Source organism: Clinocottus analis, unplaced genomic scaffold (assembly GCF_023055335.1).
Source record: "Clinocottus analis isolate CAN_PGR_092001 unplaced genomic scaffold, fCliAna1.0.p SCAF_7, whole genome shotgun sequence".
Taxonomy (NCBI): domain Eukaryota; kingdom Metazoa; phylum Chordata; class Actinopteri; order Perciformes; family Cottidae; genus Clinocottus; species Clinocottus analis.
The window spans coordinates 15,765,221-15,780,238 of NW_027176229.1; the positions used below are offsets into that span (position 1 = coordinate 15,765,221).

The 15,018-nt window shown below is 42.5% G+C and overlaps 2 protein-coding genes across 4 annotated transcripts; one reads left to right on the forward strand and one right to left on the reverse strand.

The window, feature by feature from the left end:
• Positions 1–470: 470 nt before the first annotated feature.
• srrd (SRR1 domain containing) lies at positions 471–3,531 on the forward strand. Of its 2 annotated transcripts, none has more exons than XM_068566350.1 (6): positions 471–728; positions 831–871; positions 958–1,169; positions 1,262–1,360; positions 1,698–1,849; positions 1,936–3,531. In XM_068566350.1, the coding sequence occupies exons 1-6, from the start codon at positions 586–588 to the stop codon at positions 2,174–2,176; spliced, it is 888 nt and encodes a 295-aa protein (XP_068422451.1). In that variant the 5' UTR covers positions 471–585; the 3' UTR covers positions 2,177–3,531. The 2 variants fall into 2 exon arrangements, with proteins under 2 accessions (XP_068422451.1, XP_068422452.1); XM_068566351.1 differs by having other exon boundaries at positions 973–1,169.
• A 371-nt stretch (positions 3,532–3,902) lies between these two features.
• On the reverse strand, positions 3,903–14,928 carry si:ch211-166a6.5 (clustered mitochondria protein homolog). Of its 2 annotated transcripts, none has more exons than XM_068566808.1 (29): positions 14,802–14,928; positions 13,746–13,883; positions 12,212–12,321; positions 11,869–12,040; positions 11,034–11,165; positions 10,783–10,937; positions 10,540–10,694; positions 10,220–10,342; positions 9,965–10,091; positions 9,778–9,870; positions 9,506–9,672; positions 9,229–9,408; positions 8,689–9,123; positions 8,528–8,601; positions 8,284–8,388; positions 8,093–8,193; positions 7,854–8,006; positions 7,693–7,755; positions 7,343–7,575; positions 7,173–7,257; positions 6,878–7,031; positions 6,622–6,761; positions 6,356–6,436; positions 6,030–6,155; positions 5,823–5,932; positions 5,630–5,723; positions 5,426–5,551; positions 5,250–5,323; positions 3,903–4,746 (listed from the first exon to the last, which is right to left on the reverse strand). In XM_068566808.1, the coding sequence occupies exons 2-29, from the start codon at positions 13,786–13,788 to the stop codon at positions 4,110–4,112; spliced, it is 4,248 nt and encodes a 1,415-aa protein (XP_068422909.1). In that variant the 5' UTR covers positions 13,789–13,883; positions 14,802–14,928; the 3' UTR covers positions 3,903–4,109. The 2 variants fall into 2 exon arrangements, with proteins under 2 accessions (XP_068422909.1, XP_068422910.1); XM_068566809.1 differs by having other exon boundaries at positions 13,746–13,880; positions 14,802–14,895.
• Positions 14,929–15,018: the final 90 nt, after the last annotated feature.

Below are 15,018 nucleotides of genomic sequence, written 5' to 3' on the forward strand. Positions count from 1 at the left end.
ATACTGCCCCCTACTGTACGCAGTGTGTTACACCAGGCCTTTACTGGTGGGTTTGAAATAAATGTGACAAGAAAAAAATAGCTATATTTAAAACCCCAATTGTCCACTGATTCTACAAAGCTTATGCAGTAAAACCCTCATCTAGTCTGACTCATGTACTGACTATTGTTTCTAATTCATAGACTATATGATCACATACACATGCAGTACCCAGGTTTGGCCAGCAGGTGTCACCGCTGTGTGTCAAACGCTTCCAAACAGTGAATCCTTTTTTAACACAATAACTCACTCGCTTATGTAATCTAACTCACTTCATAATGAGTCGTTGTCACTACTCGTCTGTGATTGTCTACACTACATTTCCTTTTTTGACTAAAACGTACTGGTAATTTGACAAAAAGGGATACAAAATGTGGCACGACACCGGAACAAGATCTGCGTGTGTTACACTCAAAACAGTCCTATTTGCCTTCGACTCGCCAACCCATGGCCGCACTTAAATAAGAACTTGGTCGATAACATGTTTTTTTGTTTTTTGTCACATATCTACTTATACATACATGAGGCACCTGTGAAATAGCATATATGTCGGACACCGGAGAGGAGTGGCAGGTGGCTCGGCGACGAAAAGGTGCAGCGCGAAAATCACAATCACTTCAGGTGCCCTCAGTTTGCAGCCAGGAGCAGCTGGATATCGGGAAAACTGTAAAACGAATACGAGACACAGTGTAAGCAGTCTAAAGCCAGTTATGCATCAGTCTTCAAGATTATTATTCATGTTGAATGCAGAGTTCAGTAATTCTCATCTTATTCTCCCACTGACTCTGTAGGTCTGAGCTAAGATGCGAGGAATTTTGGCATAAGTGGAAAAGTGAGTAAACTGGACAAGTTGAATTAATAATACATATTTTGTTTGTTTGTGGACTCATTTGATCTGCGGCTCAGTGACCCTTTCAGTACTCTTGTCTTCAGAGGCCGGATCCGCAGCCCTATCAAAACCTCCAGTGAACAGGGACAATGAGGGCCACGCAGACCTGCAGGGGAGCAGCAAAGAGGGCAAATTGTGGCAACAGCTGGAATGTGTGTGTTATGGCCTTGGTTCCTTTTCATCCTGTGTCTCAGCTCGCTTCCAGCTTGCCATGTTGCTGCTGCTGCTGGAAGCAGAACAGGTTCAAGGATATTTTTATCGAACAAGATAACAAACCGTCACTGAGAGATCCTGTTCATTTTCAGACCTGTGTCTCACTGCTCCCCCCTTTAGATTCCACTAAAGGACTGCTCTGTTTATGATCCTGCTTTCTCAACTGGAGAGAGGACTGTTTTGAGTGAGCTGGGTCTGACTGTACTTAAAGAGAATGAGGTCAGTTGTTGGCAACTCTTGTTGTTTAACTTACCTTAAGCACTTTGAATCGACTTGTTGAAATGTGCTGTATAAATAAACTTGCCTTGCCTTGTCAGACAAGTAAAAAAGAAAAAACAGTAAGCAGATATACTGCATGGTGAACAAATTAATAGTGCAAATGCTGTTTGCGAACCCTTGATGGCACTGCCAAGGGGATTAACTTACAAAAATAAAGAACCTAACAGGATTTATCTCAAGCAATTTTCAGGTTGCTGCAAATGGATATTTATATCTTATATAAGATGAGGCACGTAAGGTAGGAAATCAGTGCTTTCTTTTTCACTGTATTGCGCAGGAGGGGAAGTGTCTGGTGACTAAGCCCACACTCTTTTACCTGATGCATTGTGGGAAAGCCCTGTACAACAACCTTCTGTGGAAGAATTGGAGTGTGCAACGTCTTCCTCTGATGATAATCATTGGAAACAGCTTTAATGGCATGATGGACAGGTTAGTTTAAGACATGAATGAGGACGATGATATCTAATAAAGTGTAGGAGAGGATAGCTGATGTTTTCTGTCTGTCGTCCCAACAGAACACTTGAGAGAGAGTTCAAGCGGGACTACAGCTACATCACTCAGGCGGTGTCTGTGTGTGAGGAGAGACAGCTGCCCTGTCCATCCCGTCTAATTGACGTCTTCAGTGACACTGCCGTCATCACCTTTCCCACCGGCAGCCTTAACAGACTCCCACAATCCACCTGGGCACAGCCGCCTGAACCACAGTACCAACACTGCTCTGATTTGGAGATAATCCAGAGGGAAACACAGAGCTGATTTAGGAAATGGACGTTTAACCTCAATTTTTCTACTGTTGCTAATTTATAAGCAGTTTTTTTAATAAATAAATGATTCCTGCTTCAAATTGAGGTTTGAATCTTGCAATACTATCATGGTAGTTTTAGTACTATCATGGTAGTAGGCCTTTTTGTGGAGCGCAAGGGACTCTTGAGCATCTAGAACTTGTTCTGCTTGAAAGGCCTGTCGTTGTTTCACTGTGCCTCTCTTGTGTTTGGTGTTTACTATTGCCACACTTTACTTTTGCGAACACACTGTTTGATTTATTCACTGAGCCCAAATAGACAGGGATTTAAAGATGGGATTGGGCCAGCCTCGTGTTAAATAAGAAAAATTATGAGCCAGTGGGACAAAACACTTCAGCTCAAAAGGCCCGTTGGCCCACCTGGAAAGTGCCTGGTCTGCTTGCTGGTCAAGCACATCACTGGATATCACAATTTAAACAATTTCTGTGTTGAAACTTACATTTCAAAATGGCATGTTCTCCCTATAGCATCAGCCTGTAGTCAAAGTTTAACTTTTACAACAACAACAAAATCTATGTAATGGTTTTCAAATCTTCAAGCAAGGTTGTGACCTCAGAATGATTTTCACTAATGTTTTACCATGTTTTATCAAATCGGTGGCTGTCTGGAAGCTGGAAGCTGAAAAAAACAGTGCATGGTATGTTTTGTAAAGTGATTGTTAGTATTGTATACAACATTTCTTGGAAATGGAGAAAAACCTATGCATGGACCTTTGTAGCTGCAATTTTCTTTTCTTTGTACGGGAATCTACATTACCGCTACTCGTACAGTCTGTGTATTGGTCTTGAGAGGGGGTAACTCAATTTTAAAAGGTTTACTCATCAATAATAAAGTTACAAGATTCATTCTGTGCTCAACCTGGCACAACAGTTAAAAAGACTGTCTGGCTTCACAGACTGATTAACCTCGACTGGAGAGACAGCGAGTGCGATTACTGGCAGTGGCAAGCGTGTGGCAGGCATCAGCTATGTATCAGGACAACGGCGAGTTAGTGGCAAGACTGTGGCAGGCGTCACTCAAGTGACAGGACAGCCTCCCCTGGCATGTTAGTTTAAATGTATTTTACTGTCTCTTATTGACATGTTGTGAAAATGTGCAATTGTTGAATAAAGAAAAAACAACAACTGCCAAGCTGAGTAGGTTGAGCATCATTTATAACAATCGGCTAAAATAATGAAAATAAATCATGTTTTTATTAAATTTCAAACTATTTACCATAGCGTTCTAGTCAAATCATATCTCAGGAGCGCCATACTTAGTCAGAGACTTGCTACCAGTAGTCAGGGAGGTGCCACCACTAGGGAGCCAGTCGTCAGAGAGGTGCCACAGCCCTGACAACTGACTGACGCCTGCCACACAATTGCCACAGACTTGCCAGTGCCACAAGGAGGAGCTCGGCTTTGCTGCTTGACTGAGGGATATTGGTTATGATGTAGTCAGTAGCTTAACTAAAGGAGCAATCCAACATGTTTGTTCCCACATGACTAAATGCATCGTTATCAATAGGTAATTTTGCTCTTATAGCCTATACATTCATAATTGTTTCCAGTTGAGTTGTTCTAAGCACATCATTTGTGTGCAGGTGGTTTGATAGCATCATACTACAACATCGCATTTACATGTATTGATACACTATGATGCAAGTACACTCAAAAAGCAACTTCACTTGTAAACCAGAATATAAAGTTTATTGTTGACAAAACAGCATTCAGCAGTACAGCCTTCTCCCAGCATTAGCATTAACATCTCCAAAACAAATACTCAAAATGTCACTCTCTGCTGCCAGCTCCATATACATTTGATCAAACTGCTTCTACAATCCTAGAATAGTTTTACAGCAGTTACTTCGGAAAAAACTTGACTACAGCACCAGATCTCTGGTATTTTCACTCTTGAGCTGTTCCATTAGCAGTAACATGATCGCTGTTGACCGCTGTGTCTATGTTGCTCCCACCATTGGCTTTTGAAACAACATCTGCCCAGGTTCCTTTACTCTTCAGGACTGGTGGGCTTTTGGGGATGTCACCATTAACCTCATCTGTCATCTCAGTCACTGTTGTATCAGATTTGATCCCCCCATTGACTGTGTTGCTGTTCACGTCATTTGGTGTGCTGTTATCAGCTTCCTGTCCTGCAGCCCTGACCTCTGACTCCCCATTCACTATCTTGACCTCAGCATTTGAAGCTGCTCTCTCACTGTCTTCTGCATCTACAACTGTTTTCTCATCATGCCCTTTCACTTCAGCCGGCTCCACCACATGACCATTGACTGGAGCTGTGGCAGCACTCTTCATCAAGGTCTCTTCCACCGGCTGCTCCTGTTGGTCATCGCTGGTATTCTCCACCGCTGGGCTTTCTCCATCCTTTGCTTCCTTCCTGCTTCCTGTTTCTTGAGCTGAGCTTTTCTCGTCTCCGTTCACAGTTTCTGAGGCAGCAAGCTTGTTGGTCACAATGAATCCCAGTTCCTTTGCCACCGCTGCCTTCAGTTCATTGTGTTTCTTTCTGTACTCCTGTAGTCCGTCTCTATGAAAACAATTAATTCATGAGTGGCTTGTTTCTTAACTACACACACGCATGCTGATGTAGCCAGATGAGTTTGGAAAGGTGATTTAAGATTTTAAGTTTCAATTTTCTTGTACTGTAAACATATTTCTTACATTTTAGTAACGGCAATAACAGGCATGAAATATTTCGATGCCCCATTTCAAATTTAAAAAAGTATTAAAGTTATGCCTCATTTAGTATTTTAAAGGTCAAATTATTATTAACAATTAGCTTTTTGGGGGGATAGTCTTCAACATGGAGAACCTTTCAACAGAAATATATTCGGATAAGCACGTATTGTGGTCATTTTGTTTTAATAAACAAAGGGATTAGAATAGTTGTATACATTAAGAAAATGCTATCAACCAATACATAGATTTTGAGATGAATTAGGTTAAGAGTATCAGTTTAATCAAACTAATATTGTCTGAGATACATTTTTACACATTGCTTTAACAAGTTTTAAGCTTGTGAATATTTACCTGTGTGTAAGGCTCCTGATCCCTGTCACCAGAGCCATTTGCTCCACCATAGTGTCAGAAGAGGGATTTAGACACTGAGGATAAAAAGGACGGGGACATCACTAAACACACTGTTTTACCTTATATGGTTCAAACAAGTTGATGGTGTCAGAGACCCCATGAGCTTCTGGACAAACCTCCACTGTCTGCTCCGTGCAGTCAGCTCCTGCCTGCCTGAGCGAGCGTTCTACCTTCACCGCTTGCTTGGTTATAGTGCACAGAAACTCTTTGCTGCAGCGTGACTGAGCATGATCCTCTCCAAACTAAGAGAGAAAATGATCGTAAGATGACACATATACCAATCTCTCTTACATGCAGCTCTCACATGCTGATGTACTGACCATGGAGGTAAAAGCAGTGAGAGACTCTTTCTCATGGCTCATAGCACTTCGGTAGTCTCCTTTACTGCACATCCACTGGGCCAACAGGTGCTGACTGCACAGAGAAGAAACCAAAGAGGGAAAGTGTGAGGATGTTAGGAAATAGGAACACAAATCCATTACCTTACTTATTATACAAAATATGGTGTCTTACTTGAGAGCAGTGTGTAGATGTGAGGGACCGAAGAAGGACGTGTTGAGTCTGAGAGCGTTCTCCAGGAACTTCCCTCTCTGTTCTCCGGTCAGCACCAACCCAAGACAGCTCTGCAAGAAAACAATGAGAGGGTTTCTATTGTTGAAAAAGTACAAATTGTTTATAAAGGTTTTGTGAAAAGCCCTTCTTGCGCTTGTTGTATCCTACATCCAGTGTTGCGGTGTAGGGATGGTCCTCTCCGTGGACTGTTAGCAATAGCAGACGAGCTCTGAGGAAACACTTCTGGGCCAAGGCCGTCTCCCCTCCAGCAAACACATACACACCCAAGAGGGCCTGCACACAACAACAACATATTAATAATCACACTCACAATAATCAATAATCACAATAATCATACCATGAAAGCCCAAAAGAAATGTGTTGAACTTGTAATGGACCCAGGGCTACAGTTAGGATACATCGATTCCACAGTGACCAGTGGTTCTATTTCTAGTCACAATACCTGTGGATGAAAAATGTGTCGCTTTACTCACATATTGGTGGATAGTGTTCGGATGGTCAAAGCCAAGTACTCTCTCACTGATGACCACTGCTTTCATCTGGACACTGCGAGCCTTTAGAGCACAGAAAGTCACACCAATGACAAGAATTAATGGCCTGCTTCATGTGCATTAATAATTGCAATCACTTCATTACTATATGAAATTGAGACAGAAAATTTGGCCTTTTCCTTAGTTGCTTTTTGTTGTTGCAACACATGTGAACGTAGCTGTAATAAGTTGTGGTGCAGTGAGCCTACCTCAGCTGGCTTTCCCTGCACGAAGGCCACCTTGGCCAACAGGCTGTGGCAATAACACGCCTCAATGTGCAGGTCGTCACACACCCTACCAAACAAGTAGGTTGCTTCTTTCAGGTTTTCATGGGCCTGATCCAGCAGACCTGTAGTTGGGGAGAACACAATAATGTTGCACTTTTCATTTAGATTGTGTTCTAAACACACATTGAGCACAAAGATTACAGATCTGCAGCAAAATGACCCAGCTTTATTGACCCACCCTTCTGAATGAAGTTCTGTGCAGCTCGATATGCTTTTGAAGCATCCACAGTCGGCATGTGGATGTGCTTGACAACAGGGAAGATGTTGAGGATGTCGTCTGGACCAATGGGAGCTTTATTTTGGTTGTCAAGGACGTAGTCTCTCAGTCTCAACTGGTGAAGACATAGAAATAACAAACATACATTCCCCTTTAATTTTACAAGACCTCTGGAATGTCTCTGGAATTTAGCAATTTCCTCTCAGTGAACATTACATCATTAATAACATATGTATTGTTCAGTTGTGACGGTTACCTGTACTCCAGTCTTTAAACAGAACTCCCTGAGCAAAGAGAGTTTCTGAAGGCCGTAGTGCTCCACCAGGTGGTTTGGACCAGAGCTGTCAAGTAAAAATTCCAGTTATTCTAACACTGACTGAGCCATTATGTATCTAACACAAGGAGAATACAAAGCTGTGTCTTCACCCAAGGCTGTCAGAGATGTTATATGTTTCAGCAGCATCCTGGCAGACCAGGTTCCACAGCTCGGCCCCTGCGAGCATGCTCCAGGGTGTGCTTTCAGAGGCTCCGGGCCCACGGCCACGGCGCCTCGACTTCTTCTTAGTCTCATCCCACACAGGTGTTGGTGTGAAGTGAGGAACTAATAGGCAGCACAGGAAGTGACTGACGGCTGCTGACAGACTCGGCACGTCCACACCCTGCAAAGACATGATCAAAGGCTGTGATTCAGTGTGGAACACACACCTTCACCTCACTTTGAGGTGTGCCAACATGATAATTGATAGGAATGCTCTGTACAGAATACTGTGAAGTACCTGGAGGAAATTGTTGAACACTCTTTTTGTTGAGCGGATGAAAATTTCTCCTATGACCAATCTCTGGTTAAGAAGACATTAAGAGTGTTATAAAGCACAGTTGGTATGAAAGCGGTTATGTCATCAAGACTAAGTTAGACTATTTTGCAAATCAAACACACCATTATATGCCTCAGGCACTCCTTGTTTTCTGATTGGCTGATGGCTGTGATTACGTGGCCCAGATATCTGAGATTGATGCCTCTCTGGTGTAGCGCCTGTTTCAGAGAGACTCCATCCATTGGTGCCTCATTGGTTTGGAGGCAAAACTCCACCTGCACACACACAGACAGATAAATGGTGAGTCGGTTGCATGTGTTCTGTCGTTGTACATATTGTAGTACTGTATGTAAACACGTACAAAGGCTGGTATCTGATGTGTGATGATGAAAGCTGCAGCTTCCCTCAGTAACCTCTCCTGCATCTTTGTTGACTCACTTTCACTTGGAGGGAAGGATACTTCTAAACACAAAACACAGGACACGTGTCATACTCTGTTCCAGCAAATGATATGATTGTGTACATTAGTGTGTGTGTAGTTTCTCATGGTACCTGGAGAGAAGACGTTTGGGTTAAAGCGCATCTCAAAGATGATGTTGCTGACTGAGCCCACTTCTTTACAAGCAGCTCGTACTGCGCTAGTGGCTCGAGAATCACCTGCAGGTATAGGAACAGTTGTCATGTAAATACAGAATATATAATGGTCAAGTTATTGATGTGTTATCAATAACTGTGTTAACTGTGTTATGTAATTTTGGTTTCCTTTCATTTAGTTATCGACTAAAACACATCTTACAAGCTGTGGCACATTCTTCAAAGCCTCCATTCTCGTCCAATGTCTTCCTGACACACTGAGTGAACTGGGAATGTCTTAACAAAGCAAAAATCAACACATTAACTTGATGAAACAACTTTTAATACTGAGTTCAACGTGTTTGCATTTCATGTATAACTCACTTGTGCTGGATGAAGGCCTGCACCAGCTCTGGCCTCAGTCGACAGAGTCCGTGAGGGAAGCTCTTTGGAAGCCCAAAGTCTGAGTGATAATTCTCAGGCCAACCTTCTTTTACACAACCCTTCTTCTCCTCATCCTCTCCACAGCTTTTACTCTCTTCTACTTCAGTGACTGTCTGGCCTTCTGTCTCCGTCTCTGGGCAGAAGTTGGCATCAGCAGGGAAGGTCCTGAACACATCCAGTATGTAGAACCTCCCATCAGCGCCCAACAGTCCCTGAGCGTCCACTGAGGTGAACAGTGGTACCTTGTGATCATTGGGCCCCACAACAACATGTCTTTGAAGAGAAAGCGATTTGGCAGCCAGAGCCAAGAGCTCTAGGAGCCGTCTGCGTTGGGGGGATTCTTGGGGTCCTGCATTTACCCCGTACAGCAAGCCTCTATGGAGCAAAAGAAGGAAGACAATTAGCTTCAAAACACATAAACGCCTGTCTTACGGTGTGACACTACTACAATTGTGGGTTGTTGAATATTGGGTCCACTACCTTGAGGCGGGAGCAGTTGCTTGGTCCTGCTCTGAGCCCTCCAACCCAGGGGCGAGACCCTGAGCAGACAGACGCACTCCTCTGTAGTCTACAATAGCTGTAGGTAGAGTGTGCAACCCCTGCAACACCTCAATGTCACTGTAGGCCTGCACTCCTCTAAACTCTAGCCTCTGAGCAGCCCTGCAAGTAGAAGATGAGGAATCATTTGGATAATTAGTGCCATATAACATATACATTTTAAGAGCATCTTGTCATTGAACATGTGGTTCGCTCTCACCTGCGACCCCTGTCCCCTCCAAAGATTGCGCTTGCTGCCCCTTGGCTCATGAACAGGCCGCCCCACAGGAAAGCAGGGTCATCGGGGTTTCCATCCACTGGATCCACAAAGCCATCGACAACAGTTTCTGCCCCCTGCATCACAGCCCTAACAAATGCACCGTTAACCTGAACAAAAAAAAAAGGTACGAATGAAGATTAGAGGTGGAGAAGTTCATAATCATAATCAATTGATAAGAGTCATGTTATAAGAGAACCATTTTTCTTGGTTACCTGGAGCAGAGCTTTGTCCCTCTGCAGCCTCTCCTCCAGACTGCCTTGTGGAAGATCTCTAACAGCTTGCAACTCCTCATTCCAGTCTGGAGCCTATACATGTCACACATAGTTAAATTAAATATTACTGCCACCAGCACGCTACCCAATGAACTGCAACAAACAATTATGCTGTGTCATAAATAACCTGTTGCTGTTCATCCACTCCAAGTTGGCTGAAGGTGTTTTTATGAGTTCGAGAGGCACAGGGAGGCCCAAGCCAGCTCAGAGTGCAGTAAGGAGTGGGCATACCTTCTACTGGAGGTAACTGAGGCCTGAAGGAAGAAAGGTTTACATTATCCGTTACTATGATCATTTAATGTTTTGAATTTAAAACCCCACTGTTTCTGGATTCAGGTAAAATACTGTAGTATTCATGCTCCCTTAATGTATGAATAGTGACCTATTTTTCAGCGTGGTCAGAGTTTGTTTGAAGGCAGGACTGATGTGACAGAGCAGGTCGGTAAAACTGTGACAAACCGGGGAAGACTGCGCAGGACGAGGATCAAATACTTCTTCTGTAGATCTGAGATTTAGAAGGGTGAAGAGAAAATAATCGACGATTAAACTGAAACATTCATGTAGTTAAAGTTTAATAATTTATACATAAGTAGACTTAAACATTGTGGAAATAAGACAGCTAGGCCCATCATTAGCCTTTCATACATTTTCTACTGTAAGTTATTGCAACCATGAAACAAAAATACAAAAATATATCTTTACCTATTGAGGAAGAACCCTTTAGGACAGGATGTGATGTCACACCGTCGGCCCTCCATTGTCACCACAGTGATGTACAGGAAGTCTCCTTGCAGCTTCCTGTGTCCCGGAGCCGGGTTCCAAAAGCTGAGAGACAAGTCTCTCAGGTAGCTCGGGGACTGATGAGACGGATATGAAGTCATAGAGAGTCAGTGTGTCTGTGTGAATGAAACAGTGAATCAAATAAGAATCCAGGTATTTATGTACCTCGGGTTGGGAGCTGTGTGGGAGCAGAGCCATGAGGGGTCTTTCTGAGGAACCAGGGAGGAGGTACTCATGGAGAGCTCCATCCTGGTTGGTTGTTTCTGTTTTTGTGTGGCTTAAAGAGCGTTTCAGGCTCTTTCCGTTCGGTGAGCTGGAGTCTGCACAGGTAATAAAGGGAGATCTTCAGTATGAGCTTGTTTGCCAATTGGTGTGTCTTTGGATTACCCCTTCGTCTTAGTGTACCGGGTGTGTACCTGGTGTATGTGTGAGTGTCTCCAGTAGGCTTGGTGAGCGCCCTTCCCTCAGTGCATCCTGAGGCCCAGATGCTCTCAGCAGCTCAAGCACACGAGCCAGATGGAGTCTGGCTGAGCGGGCGGTGTAGGGTTCTGAAAAGACACATAGCTGTATGATAGAGATTGCACTGACCTTCCTGAAACGGTGGACACTCTTTTTAAACAGCCATACAAACAGGACAAATACTCTATAGGATGTCCCGATCCCATTAAAAAACTATAGTTTGTTTTGCATTTGGGTACCAATTAATCAATGACGCATGTGCATACACAAGTCTGAGAGGATTTATACTGCACATAGTAACAGATTGGCTGCAGAACAGTTTGTTTCAGTCACAGCTAGCTGGTGAAAAACTGAATGATTGGTTGGCACACACTTGTTATCTCTGCAACTATAAACCTTGTTGTGATGACTCAGAAAAGGTCAGTCAGCTATTTACATTGAGGTGACAGAGACTTTAGTGTGTGCAATGGAATGGGTGATGGGTGTGATGTAATTATGGACGTATAATGGACATGTAAGAGAATATATTCTATTGTTAATAGGCCAGATAACAGCCTATGGAGTAATATTAAATTATTATTAAATAGTTTAAACTGCTTTAAGATTCTAACAACTGTTAAAAATCATTATGAAGATAATGAATACATATTGAGAACATAATTATCCTATTAAAATGCATGCAAGACTAAACTTACATAGGTACTTGACATCTAAGTTATTAAAGAAATGCATGCTAAAAATGTAGACTGAGTATAAAGCTGAACTAAAAGAGAAGTCTCTCCAAAAACCCACCTTCCACCAGGCGAAGGATGGCTCCTGGTTTTAGCCCCTTGAGGCTTTGCAGTTCTGCAAGCGGGTCCAGAGTCGTACCAGCGAGTGCCAGCGACAAGTTAGAACGAGGACTCACCTCATTCCTCGAAAGCAGATTCATTACTGCATCTTGAACAAGCCAAAATCCATGGACCTACAAAGACACATGTTTTAACACATCAAAATCTAGATCATAAACCTGCCAATAATAAATATGTTATCCATGAGAATAGTTCCTGCAAAACTGTTGGTCTCAATCTTGTTTGTTTTTTTTTCAAATGAGTGAATATGAGGGAACAGAGGAAACAACAGTCCGACTTTGTACCTGCAGCTCAAATGACTCGACTCCTGCTCCCTGGATTTTCACAGGGAAAGATGTGTCCTCATGTTGCTTAATGCCAGCAGCATCCTGTCCACCAACCAGTCTCATTTCATCTGTTTAAAGGAGATCCAAAATTAAGTGAGGATAACCGCACTGGACAAGCAAATAGTTCAGTTTGTTTTCCCGCCTACTGCTCATTACATGCTGGGATATTTCCCAGCTCACTGATCCCAAAAAGGTATACTGCTGCCAAAAAAAGCATGAATAAATGAGAAGAGTTTCTTGTTGAGAACCAAACAAGAACACTAATCTCCTCTGATCTGGAGTGAAGAGTCTGTGTGTGTGTGTGTGAGTGCCTGAGGGCAAATATATGCAAGTAACTGTAAGGGGAAAGTGGGGTGTGTCTGACTTTTAACACACACGCAGAACCAGAGGGAGAGCAGGTCTCAGCGTGTGTCGTGACCTACAATGTGACTAAACCTGTTATTTTTGCCTACTGGCCTTCATGTTATCCCAGGGTGATGGGACAACCACGCCCAGTCCTGACATGAGAAGACAGGGGAATGCTTAAATACATAAACTAACAAACCTAAAGCTTGCAGTAGAGCAAGCTTGCATCAATGGATGAGTGCACATACACATAAAACACCATTGCCATGTACACAACAAAGCAAAATATTATTTTTGCACTAATCTCTGAAGATTGTAATTCATTCTACAATAAATCAATAGCTCTTGCTGTCAATCTGGCACTACTTTACTACTGGAAAGCATCCAAAAAATAGTGTGTCTGTTCACAATTGGCTGGAAGAAGGTCCCTCCTCTCTACTGGGATTGCTGCCTTACTACAGCAGGTAACAGGTTTTATGTTTTTTAGCTGTGTTAAGTTTACTTTGGCATGTCACGTTTGGCATTTCTGAGGTTAGCTTGTACTATGAACATGTGGTTCTTAAAGTAGGTTCTTGGGACCCCCAGGGGTCCATGGGACTTTGGTCAGGGAGTCTGTAAAAAGTCTTCAGATTCATTCATTTAAATGATCAGGATATAAAGAATGAATGCAACATCTGAAGACAGGCAAACAGTCACTCTTCCTTAATTCAATAATTTAATTCAATAATAACGTGGAAAAAGGGAGAAACAATTATGAGGTAGATAATATGGTTGAAAAATAGAGGGAAGGTTTTTTTAATAGGATAAAACGCTGTGTACAGACATTGTTAATAGAAGCTAATCTTTGTCTTCAAGGTCCTAAAATAACTGAAAATGTAATGCTTGTCTAGGGATTTCAGGATGATCTTTGCATGCGTCTGTGTGAATACAATTAGCATAAAAGTTTAAAGTGGGGATTGAAAAGTTGGTGAAGAAACTGCACCGTCCATGTTCAGAGCAGCAGTGCAGTGCTAAATCTCTCACCCTCCTCACATTCTCTAGCGGGGGAAGCACCAGAAACAGAAGGCAGAGAAAATTGTAACAACATAAGAGACACATCGAAAAAAGGAGCAGGAGAGAAAAAAAATTCATTGCAGGGTTTCCTCACCAGCCTTCGCCTGATTGCGTCCTTTCCTCACTTTGTCCTTCATGGCTGCCAGTTGTAGTTTCTCCCTAAACCTTTTCTCTTGTGTGTTTACTTCTCCGTGCTGGAATCTACTTCCCCTCAAAGTCTTGCTTCAAACTGCTGAAGGAATGCACAAGAGAGGCAGAGAGGGACAGAGGAAGAGAGGGAGTAGAATTGTGCAACTGGATTGTTAAGAGAGCCCAGCAGAGTGAAAGTAAATGGCTGTGTGTTCAGGATAGTGACTTCTGCCCCGCTCTGCAAGGCAAACTCGTTCAAGCTTATCTGTTTTCTCTGTGTGAAAAAGCCACACCCTCCTATTGCTCCACACAGGCTCATTGCTTTGTATGTTTCTCACACTTTGTTGGACTGGGTGTGTCTATTCAACCACAACTTTTGACAAAAAGTAAAGTACCTTGTGTTACAAATGTCATGAGGTTCCTTTAATGAATTAATATATACATGGAAACAGAGGGACTTAAACCGCACATATTACTCTAATCCAAGCTCAAGGGATTCCTTATTTAGGCATCTTCTTTATGTTACACTCACATGAGACAGCAAACCGAAATACAACCGTAAACCTTCCACACATGGGTGTGTCAATGATGTGTTTATAGAGGCCACACCATCACATATCACACATACTCTTACATATCTCAGTCAAAAGCAATCATTAACATGTCTGGGTTCGGCTGAGCAGGTGATTTGTTAAGTATTGCAAGCATGCCATGCTGTATTGATTGATACTACACTTATCATCCAAGCACACATGCGACATTCCCTGGTTTTAGGCTACCTCTTAGCTGAATATTTACCTATTTCTTTTCGAAGAGTTCGACATAATAGTATTTCAGAGGATTGTTTAAATATCTAAAATATTTATTCTGACTATCGCCAGCATAATAATCCATTATATTATTGGTAATAAATAAATAAATAAACATGTTTGGGACTATACCAACATAACTACCGCCTCCCCCCCAAAAACAAAACAATCCATTTACTGCCTTAATGTAGAAAAGTTAGTTATTTTTTTACCTTCAACTTAATGGGTTACACACAAACTTTGTACGCCTCCCGTGTTCTCAGAAGTAAAAAGAAGAAAAAGAAGAAGAAGAAAAAATCAAAAGCATTACAACTTCGTGACGTCAGTTTAATATAGGGGGCGGTGCCCTGGTGATGCCGCGTTGTTTCATGTCGCCTTCAAGTGTTGCTTGTAAATGTGATATTTCTAAAGGAATATTCAGTTATCTTC

Excerpts from the sequence above, each read along its gene's own strand:
- srrd (XM_068566350.1), top strand. The coding sequence starts at position 586 with ATGTCGGACACCGGAGAGGAGTGGCAGGTGGCTCGGCGACGAAAAGGT. Across the intron at positions 729-830 it reads AAACGAATACGAGACACAGT|GTCTGAGCTAAGATGCGAGG; the intron begins GTAAGCAGTCTA and ends CTGACTCTGTAG. Across the intron at positions 872-957 it reads ATTTTGGCATAAGTGGAAAA|TACTCTTGTCTTCAGAGGCC; the intron begins GTGAGTAAACTG and ends TGACCCTTTCAG.
- si:ch211-166a6.5 (XM_068566808.1), bottom strand. The coding sequence starts at position 13,788 with ATGAAGGACAAAGTGAGGAAAGGACGCAATCAGGCGAAGGCTG. Across the intron at positions 5,724-5,822 it reads CATCTACACACTGCTCTCAA|TCAGCACCTGTTGGCCCAGT; the intron begins GTAAGACACCAT and ends TTCTCTGTGCAG. Across the intron at positions 5,324-5,425 it reads GCACGGAGCAGACAGTGGAG|TGTCTAAATCCCTCTTCTGA; the intron begins GTTTGTCCAGAA and ends TTTTATCCTCAG.